Source organism: Anopheles ziemanni, chromosome 2, assembly GCF_943734765.1.
Source record: "Anopheles ziemanni chromosome 2, idAnoZiCoDA_A2_x.2, whole genome shotgun sequence".
Classification (NCBI taxonomy): Eukaryota; Metazoa; Arthropoda; class Insecta; order Diptera; family Culicidae; genus Anopheles; species Anopheles ziemanni.
The window spans coordinates 33,125,373-33,140,839 of NC_080705.1; the positions used below are offsets into that span (position 1 = coordinate 33,125,373).

Genomic DNA, 15,467 nt, shown 5'->3' on the forward strand with positions numbered 1-15,467 from the left:
GCCTCGCCACCAGTACAGTTGAGATTCAACTGAGCCCGCAGCACTGTACCGCACCAGCTGATAAAGGACACTTTAAAGCTCGTGCCAGCTGATCCACCGCTGGGCGAAGGAGAGGGCAGCCAGAGGTACGAACGGGGGTGCAAATTCTTGTTGATTTCCAGCAAAAGTCCCCTAATAATAACAGGGCAGCACCGTGATCACCACTACCACAGGAGTCGGAGTGTTCCGGCAAGTAATTGGCCCTTCGATTTGTGCATCGATTTCTTATGTGTTCGTCCCAGCTGCGCTGTTCAATCACAACAAATCGGGAAGTTGTTATTTAGCTTCATACTCCCCAAATTACCGCCGTCCAACGCAAACATCGTTCCTTCCCGTTTTTCCGTTCTTGGACGTTCCACGGCTTTGGATGAAGTGTTCCCTCCCCCGATGGTCCCCGGATCAGCCCTCGAGCCCGTTATCAGCGGATTTGTGATAGTAGGTACTTGAAGCAGCGACATCGGTCGGTTTGTTCGTGAGCACATTCAATGGTTGTTGTTTATTTCCCGGTCGGTTCGAGAGTAACGAGTGGCCAAAGCTCTTGCGACCGGAACGGTCTCAACAAACCGCGCCGAGGAAAAACACCAGCCTTCGCATGCGCCCATTAATGGCTGGAGAGTGGATGGCTTGGCCGCGCATTCTAAACATCATGAGGGAATATTTTCGGATGGAAAAATTATGAATCGATCAGTTCGTACAAAGAACTTGGGGATGCAAAATTCAACGCCACACACACCGAATCGAACTATCTCTCAGTGAGTCCCTGATAAGCACCAGGAATAAGACCATTGGGCACCGTTCCTGGAAGATGCACTTTGTCCCCCGCCCGGTCAAGACTGTCGGGTGTCTTCTTGAGGCGCCCTGAACCGGTCCAATACTGGCTTCGTGTGACGTACCGACTAAAAATCTGGTACAAAGCGGGGCGTGGTTCTTAGTTGGCCTTTGGAAGTGCAAAGACTCCTTGCTAAATCGGTTGAACGTGGCAAAGAACTTTACACGTCAGAGGTTATCGCAGCTTGGACGGGCGGTTGCGATTCCCAACGGGGAACAGAGAAGACTGTACGACAGCACGAGTCGCACGGGTACTACGTCAATTTGGGGATTATCTCCCGAATGGTGAGTTGACGTCTCGGATTTGTTTGAGACCAATTTTTGTACTCTGTTTGTTGCTGATTGGATCCTCAAGTGTACCTATTTTCGGGGACGTGATAAACCCACACCAACAGTTGTTTTGCTGCGGGTCCAGATTAGCATCACGAGTCATGGAAGTTCGCCTGGTTCGGGTGGGGCGCACACAATGCCGAGCACTGTTGGTTTATTTTGACTAGCACCTTCTCAAGGAAATGGATTGCTCCAAACATTCCAGTCAGAGCTGTTCGTGCCTTCGCGTGCGCCGAATGTGTCAATTATAGTGCACAGCATCTATGTTTACAACAATTCTTCAACACGAGATCGATCCGGCAAAAAAAAATGCACCTTGCGCTTTTGATAATGTGCATCCGCACTTATTATAGTAACCCCAGCTGGTGATCCCGGAATATAAGCGAAGGCACAGGAAGGCAGTGATTTTTCATAAACATGGCGCTGATTGAGAGATTGGCAGGATAAGGGCAGAGTAATTATTATTCACAGCCCCGTAAAGAAAACGTTCGATGGCTCCACTAGGCCGCGGATTCAGTCAGCCGAGTAAACCAGAGCCGCCGATGATGCGCTGCAACCGGTTGACGTAATGTCGTGATCGATAGGGCGATCGATAGCGATGATCGTTAGGGGCGAACGAAGGGATGCGGAATAGTGAAGAGAGAAATTCTGTAAAATGCAACCACTCGAACCATCTCGAGTTTGGAACCATTTTTCTTTATTTGATCATAATGCTTCAGCTTCATCTGACTGCGTCCTCAAATATTTTCCTGATGATTTAAAACCATTCCCTAACAGCACTTTCTGGCGATCCCTTTCCCTACACTCAATAAATAGTACTCTGAAGCGGACTATTTCCACCACGAAAAACAAACAAAACGCACTTCCTTGCACGATCCTCATGATTATCTATCCGTCTGTGCGCGTGTTGTAGCCCTTCATCAACACAAGCTTAACCAGTTTAAAACTCTCAATATTTCCGCTGGATCTTCTGGATTTTTTTTATTTCGTATGTTTTATTCAACAAGCTATCAAACTGTGCCCTTCCTAGGCTCTGCCTTGGCAACATTTTTGGTTGAGATTTGTGTTTTTAACATAGGTTTAGCCACCCAATGGCGGTTTTATTTTTATATAGGTATATATGGCTTTGGTTGAACAATTTAGCACTACTACTTTTGTTATCAAAAAACGGTTCTCCTTGCCCTCGTTGTTCTATTTCTGTTCTGCTTGGTTCTATTGGTTCTACACCGCTACGACAGTTCCACGTCATTATGTTTAAAATACTTTCTTGACTGACGCCTTTCCGAGCAGGATCGGAGGGTAGTTCCGGTGTCCTTTCGTATGTAATATATTTTTCTGTTTCAAAGATTTAGTTCTATTATCTGTTTTTTGTTCGTTCACATTTGAGAGTGTGTTTAGTGTGGTAATTTGTCTTCCCTTTTCCATACGGCACAATACTCCCTCCGCGACTTCAACTAGAATGAGAAAAATCTACTTGTCCTTTGACTAACATTCGCGTCCAGAATTGACTTCCGCATGGTGAGGGAAAACATGTCCCAGGAGGATCAAGCATTTACTATATGGAGTATATTTGTGTTTTTTTCCTTGCCCTTGCGTCGCCAGCAACCGACACCTACCGACCCGTCGATGGCACGGTTTCACTACTTGAAGTCATTGCCAATGTTTGTCCTCTATCATTTGGTGAAGAGAGCGAAAAATGTTTGTATTTCCTCCCAACAGTTGAGTACTAGCACTACGGTGAGGATTTCGATAAAATGTCAACACTACCCACTACTACTGGTAAGATCTGGTATGTTTGTAGTTCCCTGGATCGCTGTTATGCTCATTGATTGCTGTTGCATTCGAATTTGTTTTCTACGACAAATTCTGATATCCTTTTGTGGGTGTTTTCGGTAAGGTTGGAGGACTGGAGAGTAGTGAAATAAAAATCAACTAAACGCACAAACATAGGTGTATCCTCTTCTGGTCGTTCAACAACAACTTCATATCATGGGGGTCCCTGGCATGGTTAGATGGTATGTTTATAGTGAGTGTCGTGCGTTGTGTCGCATGCATAAACGAACAAACAAACAAATATTCAATCAAGTTAAAATAAAGTTATACCCATGTAATTTGCAGCACGAGACATATAGCGGCGCACCTGACTTTGTTGTTTTTCCCATAACAAATCGTTCCCCTAAGTTTGTCCCTCAAATGTGTCGGAATGGATCTTTTGGGTGGGCTGTTTTGTAGGCTGAACCATGGCTCCCGTTCCCTCTGAAATCACAATAATTCTTCTGCGGGTTCTCTTTTCGCCCTCCAACCTGAAACCCTGCGCTCTGCTATCACTTTGGCGACTGTCCGTTCGATGGCTCACCCTCGGTGTGGCTCCAGTGTATTAAGTTGGTATTAATTTACGATTAGAGCACGCAACTAGCTGACCGGTTTCTGGTGCTTAGTGTATCGCTTTATCTCTGCCGCCATGTTTGTTTAGTGCTACGCCCGCCTACTTCCGCCCTCTCCCGTCTATATGCGCGTGATTCCGTGTACGTTTTGGATTAATATAATCAGTAGTAATCATCTGTATTATTTCTTCTTCATCCGCTGGCCACACTCGAGTCAATAGTACAGCCGGTCGCGCTTCAGCTCGTTGTCCAGATCGGCCAGCTGCTGCAGGAATCCTTCGTTCGGCCGAATGTCCCGGTGCATCCGGACGGTACGGACCGCTTCCGCGGCCGACATCTTGCGGGCAATCATCAGATACGCCAGGACGCAGGTCGCCGACCGGGACATGCCCATCATGCAGTGGACCAGTACCTTACCTGGATGGTGATGAAAAAGTAAAATCGAAGAAAAATGAGGTTAGCTTTTGAAGTCCTTCAATATCTGAAAAGACTTCGTCTTACCTCCACTGTTGATGCCGTTCTCGATGAACTTCGACGCGATGTAAAAGTACCGGCTGATGTCCGTAGTCGGTTGGTCGATCATCGGGAAGCCCATGTACCTGAAAGTGCACCTTGGCCCACTGAGTGATAGTAGAAAAGCCTGTGCACTCTTGCGCACGACCTGCCAGCTTTCGGGTTATAGCAGATATGGGGTCACTTGGGAAGGCCGTTCGGGAGTATCTCACAACGCGAATGGTGTCTTAAAACCACCGTCACTTTGATAGGAAATCTCTCTGGCGACCGGGGACCCAAGGTTGTATAAGGCCGAAGTGTGTGTGTGCGAGAGTATTCAGGTTGAGGTGCCAAATTTTGCCTAACCAGTCTATGGGAGTTTCTTGTGCTGTGGTAGCAACAGAAGCGGACACTCGTGACTTCCCGCGCGACTTACCTGATGCCGGACATGTCCCGGTAGTAGCTGTGACCGGTGTCAACCTGCCCGAATCGGGTTCCTTCCGCCGTGTTGAGGACGTGCGTGATGCCGATGAGGCGTAAATACTGTTTGTTTTTAGCTGAGTTCCTGTTTGTGTGAAAAAGCGCAGCTGGACGATCATGTCTTCACCGCTTCGATCGATCGACCCAGGGCCCCAATACTTACGCATCACCAATGTACAGCCTTGGGTAAACTTCATCACAGTCAACGTCATATAATGCACATTCGGAACGGCGGAGACCCAGCATGGGCCGGCACGGTGTGACCGAGTAGTGGAGAATCCGCTGCAGCTGCCGGCCAGTCGTCTGCTCGGCCATTTTGTCGTTGTTGCGGTAATGCGTCAGATACTGGAAGGTGGCGGGCGAGAGAGGAAGGAGAAAACAATAGATCATCAGTATACTCCTCCAAATGGTTGACTTTGGTCGATAGGAGCTGTATCGGAAGCCATAATTAAACATCACAAAAACCAATCCCATTCTTCCCGTTGAATGGAACAACCTTTGCGTGACTTGATGGAGCTTTGCGAAGCTTTACTCCCAACCCATTCCGGTGGAATCCTTTCTGGCTTCCATCCTGAGCCCTGCCATCTCCCCACTAACATTCTCGTGACACGCCTTCAGCTCGTGATATGCCATCCACTAGGGCGGTGGGTACGTTGTCTAGATTGAAGTGAGTCATCAAAATGGACAAAGATTTGACTCGGCCGATAAGCACTCCAGGGCACGCGCTAGAGTATTATCACGTCTCACAGCTCGCATCGAGCAGTCGCTGATTATCGATCAACGCTGCCAGCGCTCTAGTGTTTGCCAGCCGGATTGTGTTCCACGCTTGCGGACGAGAATTGTTTTCCATTTTTCCCATCCCCGTGCAGTTCTCGAGTGTCTTCCATTCGAAGGCGTCTCGACAAGTGTATTCGCACTTCATAAATCCCTGATAAAGCTACCTACCCGGGCTGAAGTTTTATATTTTATTTACAGTCCCGCCAACCCGCGGGAGCATCTTTTCCGTCAGCCGTACAACGTGGGCCGGGCCACGTGCCGACACCGGTGCGTGCCGGAAGCCGAACATGTGTCCGTTGTCAACCCACCCCGCTTTGATGAAGGTAGCTTCGGTCCTTCATTTAATCCAATGCTGCAGTGGGTCCGAAATTTCGATTTATCACTACTGTTCTTTGTCGTCCCATCGATAAATACGACAAAACTAATCTATTACCATGATTGATGTACATCTGTCCTTCGCACGGAGGGCGCAGAGCCAAAGGGCACACACGGGTAATGTGCGAACGCATCGAGGAATAACATTGAAATGGAGTCACGAAGGGGTCATAGTCGGTAGACAAGGGAGGAGGGAGAACAGAGGGTACACTTTCATGACCCCACACTAGAGGATGGGTTCCCAAAGACACCCACGCGTTCACGGGCGCAATGGATTGTCTCCGTGTCACCAGTATTATTGGCATTTGATGGGTTTTCGTGTTTTATAGATAAAATATTCAAATCGCAGTATCGATCAGCCAACGGATAAAACGCGGTTACAGCTATGAAGATTCCATCTTCTTCGTTTTTCACTTTATATAAAGCAACATTGTTTGTACTTTAGTATGCCTATGTTACATATATGCATATCAAATGCACACATAAATTTGTTAAATTACGTTCTGTGCCACTTGTTCGAGAAAACTTTTATAGATTATGAACTTTATCTTACTTTAATAACACAAGTTTAAATCTTTTTATATTGTACAATATAGTAGAGTTCATATTTTTTTGGGAATAACTAACGTCTTATGTTTAGAATTCATTAAAGTTTTGTTTAATTTTAAAAATGGTTTAGAATTAAATAAAAAAATAAATCTTCTAAAGTAGAAACCGTCGTGAATGTTCAAAGAATAAAAAACAAATTAGTTTCCACTATGTTGTGTACACATAATTTGCTGAATAAATAGGTTACGTCGTTCGCCTAGACGACAAAGAAAATTGAACACTCATCTGATTGATCCGTCTATTCACCTTTTTAATGGTTTTGGCCATCCTGAACGAACTACGAAACCTGCTTTCAATTTCCTTCCTTTACCGAACACTCGTAACGAGCTACGTTTTAATGGGATTTTGACACTTTTGTCGCTGCTTTCTATGTTTCGCCCCCAAGCGTTCGCTCGGCAGAAGTCAGCAGCGAAAGGACACAACTGTGCGAGGACTATTTTCGAGTCGTTTTGCTCGTTTAGCGGCTTCCACTTTTCACTTCTTGCGCTACGATCCACGGTTTACTGAGGTAAACTTAGATTTGCTTTGCTTCGAATCGCGTGCCACGCTATCTGTTAATAGTTGCCAGGAAAAGTTTCACCGAATTCACGACAGCTCACGCCAACGTCACCGAAAGGAATGACTAACCGCACCGGCAAGTCAAAGCCAGACACCGTTCGACTCCGAAATGCGGCCAGGTAGCAAACCAGGATTCGTATTCAAATGGATGGCCCCATGTTCGGGTTTCGGCTCGGCCACCACGACAGTTTTCCAATCCCTTCAATCGGCGCTGACGAGCTTTCCATCCGCGCACACAGGAAATGTGCGGCAGGATGTGCCGGCGGCACGATTGTATGTGTGCCGACGTTTGAGGACCAAATCGTGTCCGCTATTTGAAACGAACTCCTGTCCCTACCGTTGCTAATGAATAATACAAACTGAACGACCGAGTCGGATTCTTTCCCCTCTGTGGGTGAGCTTTTCCGGATAAGCTTTTTTCCTTTATTTTCCGGCCCATACTTAGAACGGTTCACGGTGGAGTCATAGTCCCACCTTCCATGCGCTTTGTCATTTCTTTGGTGGCATTTTTTATTCAGTGGCCACCCCCGCTTTGGGGTCGACGTACGACGGAAGGAACACACACGGTTTCCGATAACGCCAAAGACGCCATTGTTGTCGCCTTATGCCTGCGGGTAATAATATGCACACATTACTTCTTCTGCGCGTCGACAACTTCCTGCCAGCACGGGGAAACTCGAGAAATCCTTCAGGGCACGTGGTCGTCCTGCCGCTTTTCAATTTGTTTCCATTATTCACCACTTCACGATCGTGTTCCTTTTCACTTCATCTCTTTCGCTCGCTTGTTGACCTCCAATCGTAAAGGACCAATCGTGGGTGGTTTACTAGCACACAGAAAAAAAAGGTGGATTACTTTCCCTTCTCCCAGCTCGAGTCCACCCGAGTGCCCTGTTCCGGTCGGAGGTATGATTGAATTAAGTTCGCCGCACAAACGAAATCCTCTTTTTCATCCTGTTTTTCCACTTTTTTGCGCCAACCGTCGGTGGCAGATTGCTCGTTAGGCCACTTTACTGGACCGTTGCCAAAAATATGTGGCTTACGTTCGTAACATCTTGCTCGAAAGGTGAAACGGAACGGTTTGTTGTTCGGCAAACGGAAGGGTTTACGTATTATTAATTACTCTCAATTGGAGAGCTTTGCGGAGGATTCACCAAATGCGCTGCACATTGAGCGAAACGTGGAATCGTGATTATTTCCCGCTCGGCTTACGTTTCCCCACGCAATTGCCTCTTGTTACAGGAATTTGGGTCTTAAGCGGCCTTCGGTGAAAGATATTTTCGGCCGTGCGGTTTCGGGAAGGCTGATGAATTATGCATAAATGTTTGCAAAACGGTCTCAATACACTTCGCACCCCCACACCCGCCGAAACATGAAAAGGGTCGTCCGATGGACGTATGTTGAATTATTTCATTTATCAGATCCATTTTCTTACAAAGCGACCAAGGGGTTACAAAGTTGTCAACGACGAAACCACGGCGAAGAGTCACAGGCCACGTTCGAAGTGGACACATTTCCAAGCACTTTCCCCGAGAACATCGGGTAGGGCGCCAGGGCGTACGTGAAGCTTCGTTCTTCAATTTTGGCATTTTTTCACTTCCAAGGCAGCAAAGACTAAAGGCAAGGACAAGGGGTCACTTAATTTATGCAGATTGTTTTGTTTCGTCCGGCGACGAACGCAAATGTCTCCGCCGCTTGGATGTGGTGCAAATATTGAAGCAAAAAATAGCCGCAGGAAACGGTGACCGTTTGCCAAGAATGGCTCGTCGAGATTTGCTGGAACACACACCTCCCCCTCCCCTTCATGGGTCAGTGATGTAGAAACGGGTCATCGATCGAAGTCCGCTGGACGCCACTGGATGGAAGCGGTAACAACTTGATCCACTTTCAGTACGTGCCCTATGGACAAGCGTTAGTTCAAGGTCGACGGTAATGTTGTAGGGTGAATGCCACTACGGTTGTCAGTGTTTGGAGTGTTCGGAACGGTTGCAATACATCAAAGTATACGCAAGGTGGCGCAATTCAGACATTTACGGGAAAATAAAAGGCAAAATTCTGTGGAAATTACATTGCGAGAATGATGTTTTGAACATTACTTCGGAATCACTAATATATTCTACTGTACTTTGTTGTGTAAAATACATTCGAGGAATAAATTGGCTTTGTACAAAATGCCCAAATTTCCAAGAGCATTTCAAAAATCACCAATCTAGAGTCAATGTTATTAACATTAAAGTGAACACATCTGAATCTCTTCACGGAATTCGATCCAACTACGGTAGGCAGTAAAGTTGCCACCCTGAACGCTCGAGCAATTAAATAGTTCGAAAAACTACCGCCCATAAAGTTTTTATCCGATACCGACCACCCCTTCAGTTTGCCTTTCGAAGTTTTTCAGGGCTACAATCGAAGGCGTTAGAAGCAGAAACACAAACTTCACTATTCAGTGTTTCAATCGACGGTAGCAAAGCTCCCTAATCCCTAAATGACCGCTTGTTTGTTTGTTGATTGGAAAACCCGCAGGAGTTGAATTCATCATTCCATGTGGTGGAAAACCCCCACCCAAACAACACGCACAACCCAATCGGTCTGGTTCGTTCTTTTCGTAGTAATTTTCTCTTGCCTGACCAGCAGATACAGGGGACTCAATGAGCACGGTGAAAACGGAGGTAATCTGCGCTGGAAATGGACCACATACGAAGTACACTCCCAATCCCCTCCCCCCACTCCTTTCCCAACGATGGCCTCGTGGTTAAGCAAACAGTTTTCCGTTCACATGTTTTACATTTCCCCCTTGGTTTTCCATCACGCGATTTTATGGCCGCTTGCTTTACACTCGCATTCGAACAGATTGGTCTGTTTGCTTGAGCTTCGCCCTTTGTGCCGAGTGTCCTTCAGGCCAGCGCATTCCAGCGGGTGGTGGAAGCCATCCCCAAAGGGTACGTTATTGGCAGGTCATCGTAGTCGAGTTCACCTCGTACCTGGCTCCACGAGGGTCGGCTTGTTGGAAATTATTGGGGCAAGGCCAACCGGAAGTCGACGGCTATGACGGTCGCAAACACTCACCGCTCGGGGGGCGGCCTCCTTCGGCGGAGACACTTGATGTTTCGCTCCACTTTCCACGCCGTTCCAAACACTCGGAAGGTAGCAACGGGCGACCGTTTACTAAACGCGGCAGACGTAACGGTGCTCGAATTGTGTAACCCATCGTAGCGCTTACACTTAGTCACGGAAAACCGTGGACAGGATTAAATTGAAGGTTGTAAAATGAAGTTTCAATAACAATTAAAAATAATATTTTTTCAATTTATTTAAACCATTTATTAAAACCTCCAGGAATTACTAAAACAAAATTATTAAAAGAAAATTTTATCACAAAAAATATTTTTCTACATTCGACAATGTGCAAAAAAAAATCATTTGAAATGAAATAAATATTCATATCAATTTATGTCATTTAAACTTTATGGACTTTGAAAAGAATGCCGTTCGCTTGGTCCAGTTGTTGAAACAAAGATCTACAAACCAAAACGCAATATGCATCAACTCATGCATATCAAAACACATCGTTTAGTTAAGAATTTTTGCAACAATCTAGCTTTATCGGGCTAAAAACGCAATATAACGTGATGCACGTGGCATTCGGGCGCATTTTTTACCATTTTAAAAAGTATTTCCAACCGTACGACAATAAATTAGCAATTCAACCTCAAACCAAGCTGGGTGTGCATGGCACAGGTAAATTTAAAAACTTTTTATCCTTCCATATTTGAGCGCATCTCGTGACAACCTGCTTGCATGGTAAAGAGAGGTCGTCTGAAGTGCTGCAAATAACAAATATTACTTATGGAAGTAAACCTCCGTTACCCGTTGAATGCACTCGACAGAGGGTTTATATATAAATTTCAAATTGATCATCCAACCCCCTAACCATCCCTAAAGGGAATTTCGATCAGGTAAAACGATCAAAACCTCGCACGGTTGCCCTTTTGGGGCCAGCACTCAATCTCCTATCAATCGATAATCCCAGAGAGATACATGTAAAGTGCATGTTTACTTGCACGCCCTCGGCATATTTCGCGATAAAATAGGGCCACCTCCCGGCGTTCAGTACGTTCGTTCGGGGGTGGACAGATCCCGTAAAGTATGGCCATGCTTCATTCCGCCAGGATGGAAGTGTACTTATTTTGAGGTCCCCAGTAAGGGCAATAAATATTTGCGGAGGTTTCGATGTCACCGAGTGGGCAATACATCAGCGACGCCCACGCTAGATGGGACTAATTAGTTCATGCCCTTCCCTCCATTCCTCGGTCTCCGGTTTCCAAGCCTCGTTGGTTTACTCCGTGGAGGTTCCCAATCGAAGCGACCGAGTTGGTTGGTCGGTGTAATTGGATTATAATTGATTACACGCCGTGTCGTCCCCCGAGCGGGTGCATGGGACGTGCGTGTCGTGAGTGGATCATGTAATTATTGATGTTCCGGTGGTTTATTATGCTACCTGCAGCGGTAGAACGGGGTTGTTTTTCGTCGGTTATCGAGTTGTCGCCGGTTGCTGAGAAAATGTACTCAGCTGAATCACGAACGTGAGTGTCTTGAGGGTAATTGAGGATAATTTTGTTTACATACACCGCGGAGCTCGATACATGTGAATATTGGGTGATTTATAAAGATGAGTCAATATTTTTAATTACAAAACACGTCAGTAACTTTTTTTTTGCTTTCCTTGTAAACTGTTGATTAAACGGAATGATATATTTTAAACCGTTTTAGACCTCGACAAAGTTGATCGAAATTTTCCAATTTATTTCTGCACTTCAGAAACCCATCAATGGTTCGATTTTAAACGACTGCGCGATTGATGAGCTATGAAGTGGACAGTTGAAGAAGAAAATTTATAGCAAACTCGTCTTCCCTCGGCTCGTGTGTTCTATATCCCACAAAGTGTATCATCCCGCCAAGCACCTACTCACGACCGGTCATAACTCTAGCATCGTAAAATCACTCAATTCTAAATCCACCCGTCAAGGCTAAGACACCACGCACTCGAAGTGATCCATGTGCCGGCCCTCCTCACGGGCTTTGCTTTCCTTATGCTCCCAACATCCAGGCATTCCAATGTCATGATCTCGTGCCGCACTTTCCCACGCTCCACACGGTTTTGCTATTTTAACGCATCATTCATCGGCTTTCGGCCACTGCGATGGCCACTGCACACGTTCGGCCCGCCAAAAAAAACCGGACGGGCGGTTCCCGTGTGCCGCTAACGTAACGTGATGCCGCGGCGCGTGTTCTAACCGTGAGGAGTAAAAATAGTTTGCGACCGCTTGAGCGTGTGTAAATGTGCCAAACTTCACGCGGAATGCGTATCGAAACGTGAGACTAACAAGGGAGGAGAGTGGGGAGGGAGGGTTGTTGGATTGAATGCCGTCCAAAATGGAGCATAACGGACAAGGGTACACCGGGCACCATCTTGAATTCCACCAGTGGGATTATAATTAACTTTCAGACCAGGTTTTTGGGTCGATTGAGAAGGTTCTGTTCCCATTCGGAAGATTGTTTGTTTTCTTGCATGAAGCATGTTTCCACACTATTGCCCTAACCTCATTTCCACAAAACTACACGGCTTTCTTGTTAATGACGTTTAGAAAGCGTCTCAACTGCAACGAATCATTCCCTTGACTAATGCAAACGCTTTCCAAGAAGCGTTCTAACCACAGGACCACTAACTAATTGGTGTGGAAAGAGGCGACAAATGGTGGATAATTGGAGACAGCAATGGAGAATGTCAGGTGTACCCGATGGGCTCACATCCAACGACAAACGACAGGTACTTCGAGTGGACCCCATACCATCGTTACGCGCGCACAGACACACACGCTCAGCATGAGATTATTTTCTTTTATCCTCCCCTAATGTGCCGTAAAACAAGCTATAGATTTCCTACGAATCCCTCCGGCGGGTATAATTACGAGCCATTAGAATTCTTACACACGAACACGTCCGCGGCACGGGATTACCCGGCGTGGGATTACGGTGTCGGAAGGAAATTATCGTGTCGTCCCTCCATCTCACGGCACGGCTAGGCACGCTTCGGTTCGGTACCTTTTCCTTCCGCCGTCACGACATTGAAGAAAATGGTCTCGTCCGCTCGTGCGGCCATTCGAGCGGCTTTACGAGGACTCCTAGACGCCGCATGAATTCGCCACCGAGCGCCACCGGGGGCCAACGGGGTTCACGCAAGCATACAGCGCACTGGATGTTTTATGGATATTCCAGCCGCCCCTTTTCCCGCTTGCCCGCAACACCGAGATGAGGAATATTGATCCTTCCCGACGGTGTTCCGACAGGTTCGAGCAATTTCTTCATTTCCTACAATTGCCGTCCGTTTCCGAGCACTCCGGAGTACTTCGCTGCGGAATGAAAGATACGTCGGTGGCACGTGTTCATGGGAATTCCCAGAACGGAAGCTTTCCGGTGGACCGGAGAGAACTGGTCACCGTGGATGCCGGTGGGAAATTAATGGAATTGAGGAAAATTAAACAATGAAAACGACAACGACAACGACAACGACGACGACTGCGATGACAACGGTGACGTTCCAGATAAATTCAATCTCAGGAATACTAGTTTTCATTGGAACCGTCGGTGGACCGGGTTGTCTAGGGAGAGAGGTGTACCAGAGAGCATGATTGGCTATATTGCAGGGAGTTTAATTGAACGACGGTGCTTCGTTAGAAAGCTTGTTCCTTGTTTAAAGCCATCCATGGAGACGCCTGGTGTTTGACTGTTTTTGAATCCGGTAAAAATGTAATCGAGAAAAATTGTAGAGGATGAAAATAAAATCAACTTTTCCCGTACAATAAACTTTTTTAATAATTTACTTACTTACTAGGTATAAAGGCCCGGTTACACGGGCCCATGTTGATGAAAGAATTTGCATTAGAATCTGGTAAAATTGTGGCAAATTCAGTAAATCAAAGCCTTAACTCAGTTAGAAGATTTAACCTGTATCAAACTGTGAGAGGCTAATCTAAATCCCGGCATGGCCAAATGGTAATGAAACATTTTTTTGGGGCCAAACAGAAGAATTTTTTATCACTGCAAACTTTACTTGAGGGATGTGTTTTACATTGTCCGGATACAATAATTTTCTGACTATCATACAGCCAAATTCAGTCAAAGAAAAATAACAGGGCCAATGCCTGTTATTTGCCAAGCACCATTAATTGTCTAATGTGTCGACAAATAGTCCTGGTAGATATGGGGTACTCGGGAAATACAGGTTAATTGCAAAGGAACAATTTTAATTTTGCATAATTTAGAAGATCTAATAAAGTGAACATGGTAGATTCAATAGATCAAACGCTGCATCTCCTCAAAACCTCATGCCGGTTGGAAGAGCATTGTCCCAATAGGAAGCCATGGGCTTATGGCATTAGAAGCTTGACCTAAGGATTGTGTTGTAACCCGGTTAAAACTCAGAAGCTGTCACCAAGCCATACGTAACAGTCTAATGTAACCTATTTCAATGAAGTATGAGACCCTCTTCTTTCAATGAAGGATATGTTTTCGATTCCTACTAAATTCGCCCATTTTGTAAATGCGGTATGAGTAAGATAATCTGCAGACCATTGCATATTTTAAATACCGTGCTTAATTTTGTTTGAAAAAATTATGTACAATCATTTCAAGGAAAAATGTGATTAACTTTAAAATCAGGCGAGAAATATAATGTTCTCCTGTGATTTTCTGGCTCCCGCTGTTGATAAAATGGTACTAATCAAGCCATACGGACAGAATGGTTGTCCCACTGTCCCATAACAAACCAACTGATTAAAAAAAATATATTTGCTTTAAAGTGCCTACCAAATACCACTTTCTTTCATTCGTTCGTGTAAAGGTCCAGGCCACTGTGGAACGCATGTTCAATTGAACGCGATTTAAAATTCCCGTCATTGGACCTGTGCAATTGTGCTCTTTTAACGATCTCAATTTAAAAACCGTTGAATTTAAAAATATAATGCAATAGAATTAGTGTTTGGTGAGTTTTTTGTGACTGTGTTTTTGTTTCAGTGATAGTGTTTTGTGCGAAAACTATGTCATATGTGCTTGTTTTTAAGTGTTTTTTCTTCTTTTTTGTGACCTTTCGCGCTTGTTTGAACCTTTCGAAAACACAGCAAAAGTGATTGAATCGAGCTGAACCAGATTGCCCGTGCATATTGAACACGGATTTGGTGCACATTTTTTAGAATCATGTTGAAAGATTCATCCGGTGTTTCCTTGATATGTCTGATCAATAGAACACATTCTTTTCATTTTCCGTCGTTATTCTTTTTATTTTCCAAAATATAAAGCGCGTTTCCCCAGGTCAAGTGTGGTTGCTATAGCGATCCTTCCATTTTCCCCAAGCAAACTGATTGCTATGGCGATCAATGCAATGCAATGGGATGAGCGTTAAGAGAATTTCCATACAAAGATGTGGTTTTGCATCGATTTTAGTGCGTCACTTTATCCAAGTAGGAGCAGCGTTAGGATTTGCAGCGTGACGTTAAGGATTTTTTATAATAAGATTATGAGCGATGGTAAAATTGTCATATC

At 45.4% G+C, this 15,467-nt stretch overlaps 1 protein-coding gene across 1 annotated transcript; it reads right to left on the reverse strand.

Annotated features, from left to right (window-relative positions):
* Window positions 1-3,795: 3,795 nt before the first annotated feature.
* On the reverse strand, window positions 3,796-6,581 carry LOC131281523 (dual specificity protein phosphatase 3). The gene is made up of 5 exons (XM_058310857.1): window positions 6,561-6,581; window positions 4,717-4,898; window positions 4,510-4,638; window positions 4,083-4,192; window positions 3,796-3,998 (listed from the first exon to the last, which is right to left on the reverse strand). Exons 1-5 carry the CDS (start codon window positions 6,579-6,581, stop codon window positions 3,796-3,798), a joined length of 645 nt encoding a protein of 214 aa, XP_058166840.1.
* Between the last annotated feature and the right edge of the window lie 8,886 nt (window positions 6,582-15,467).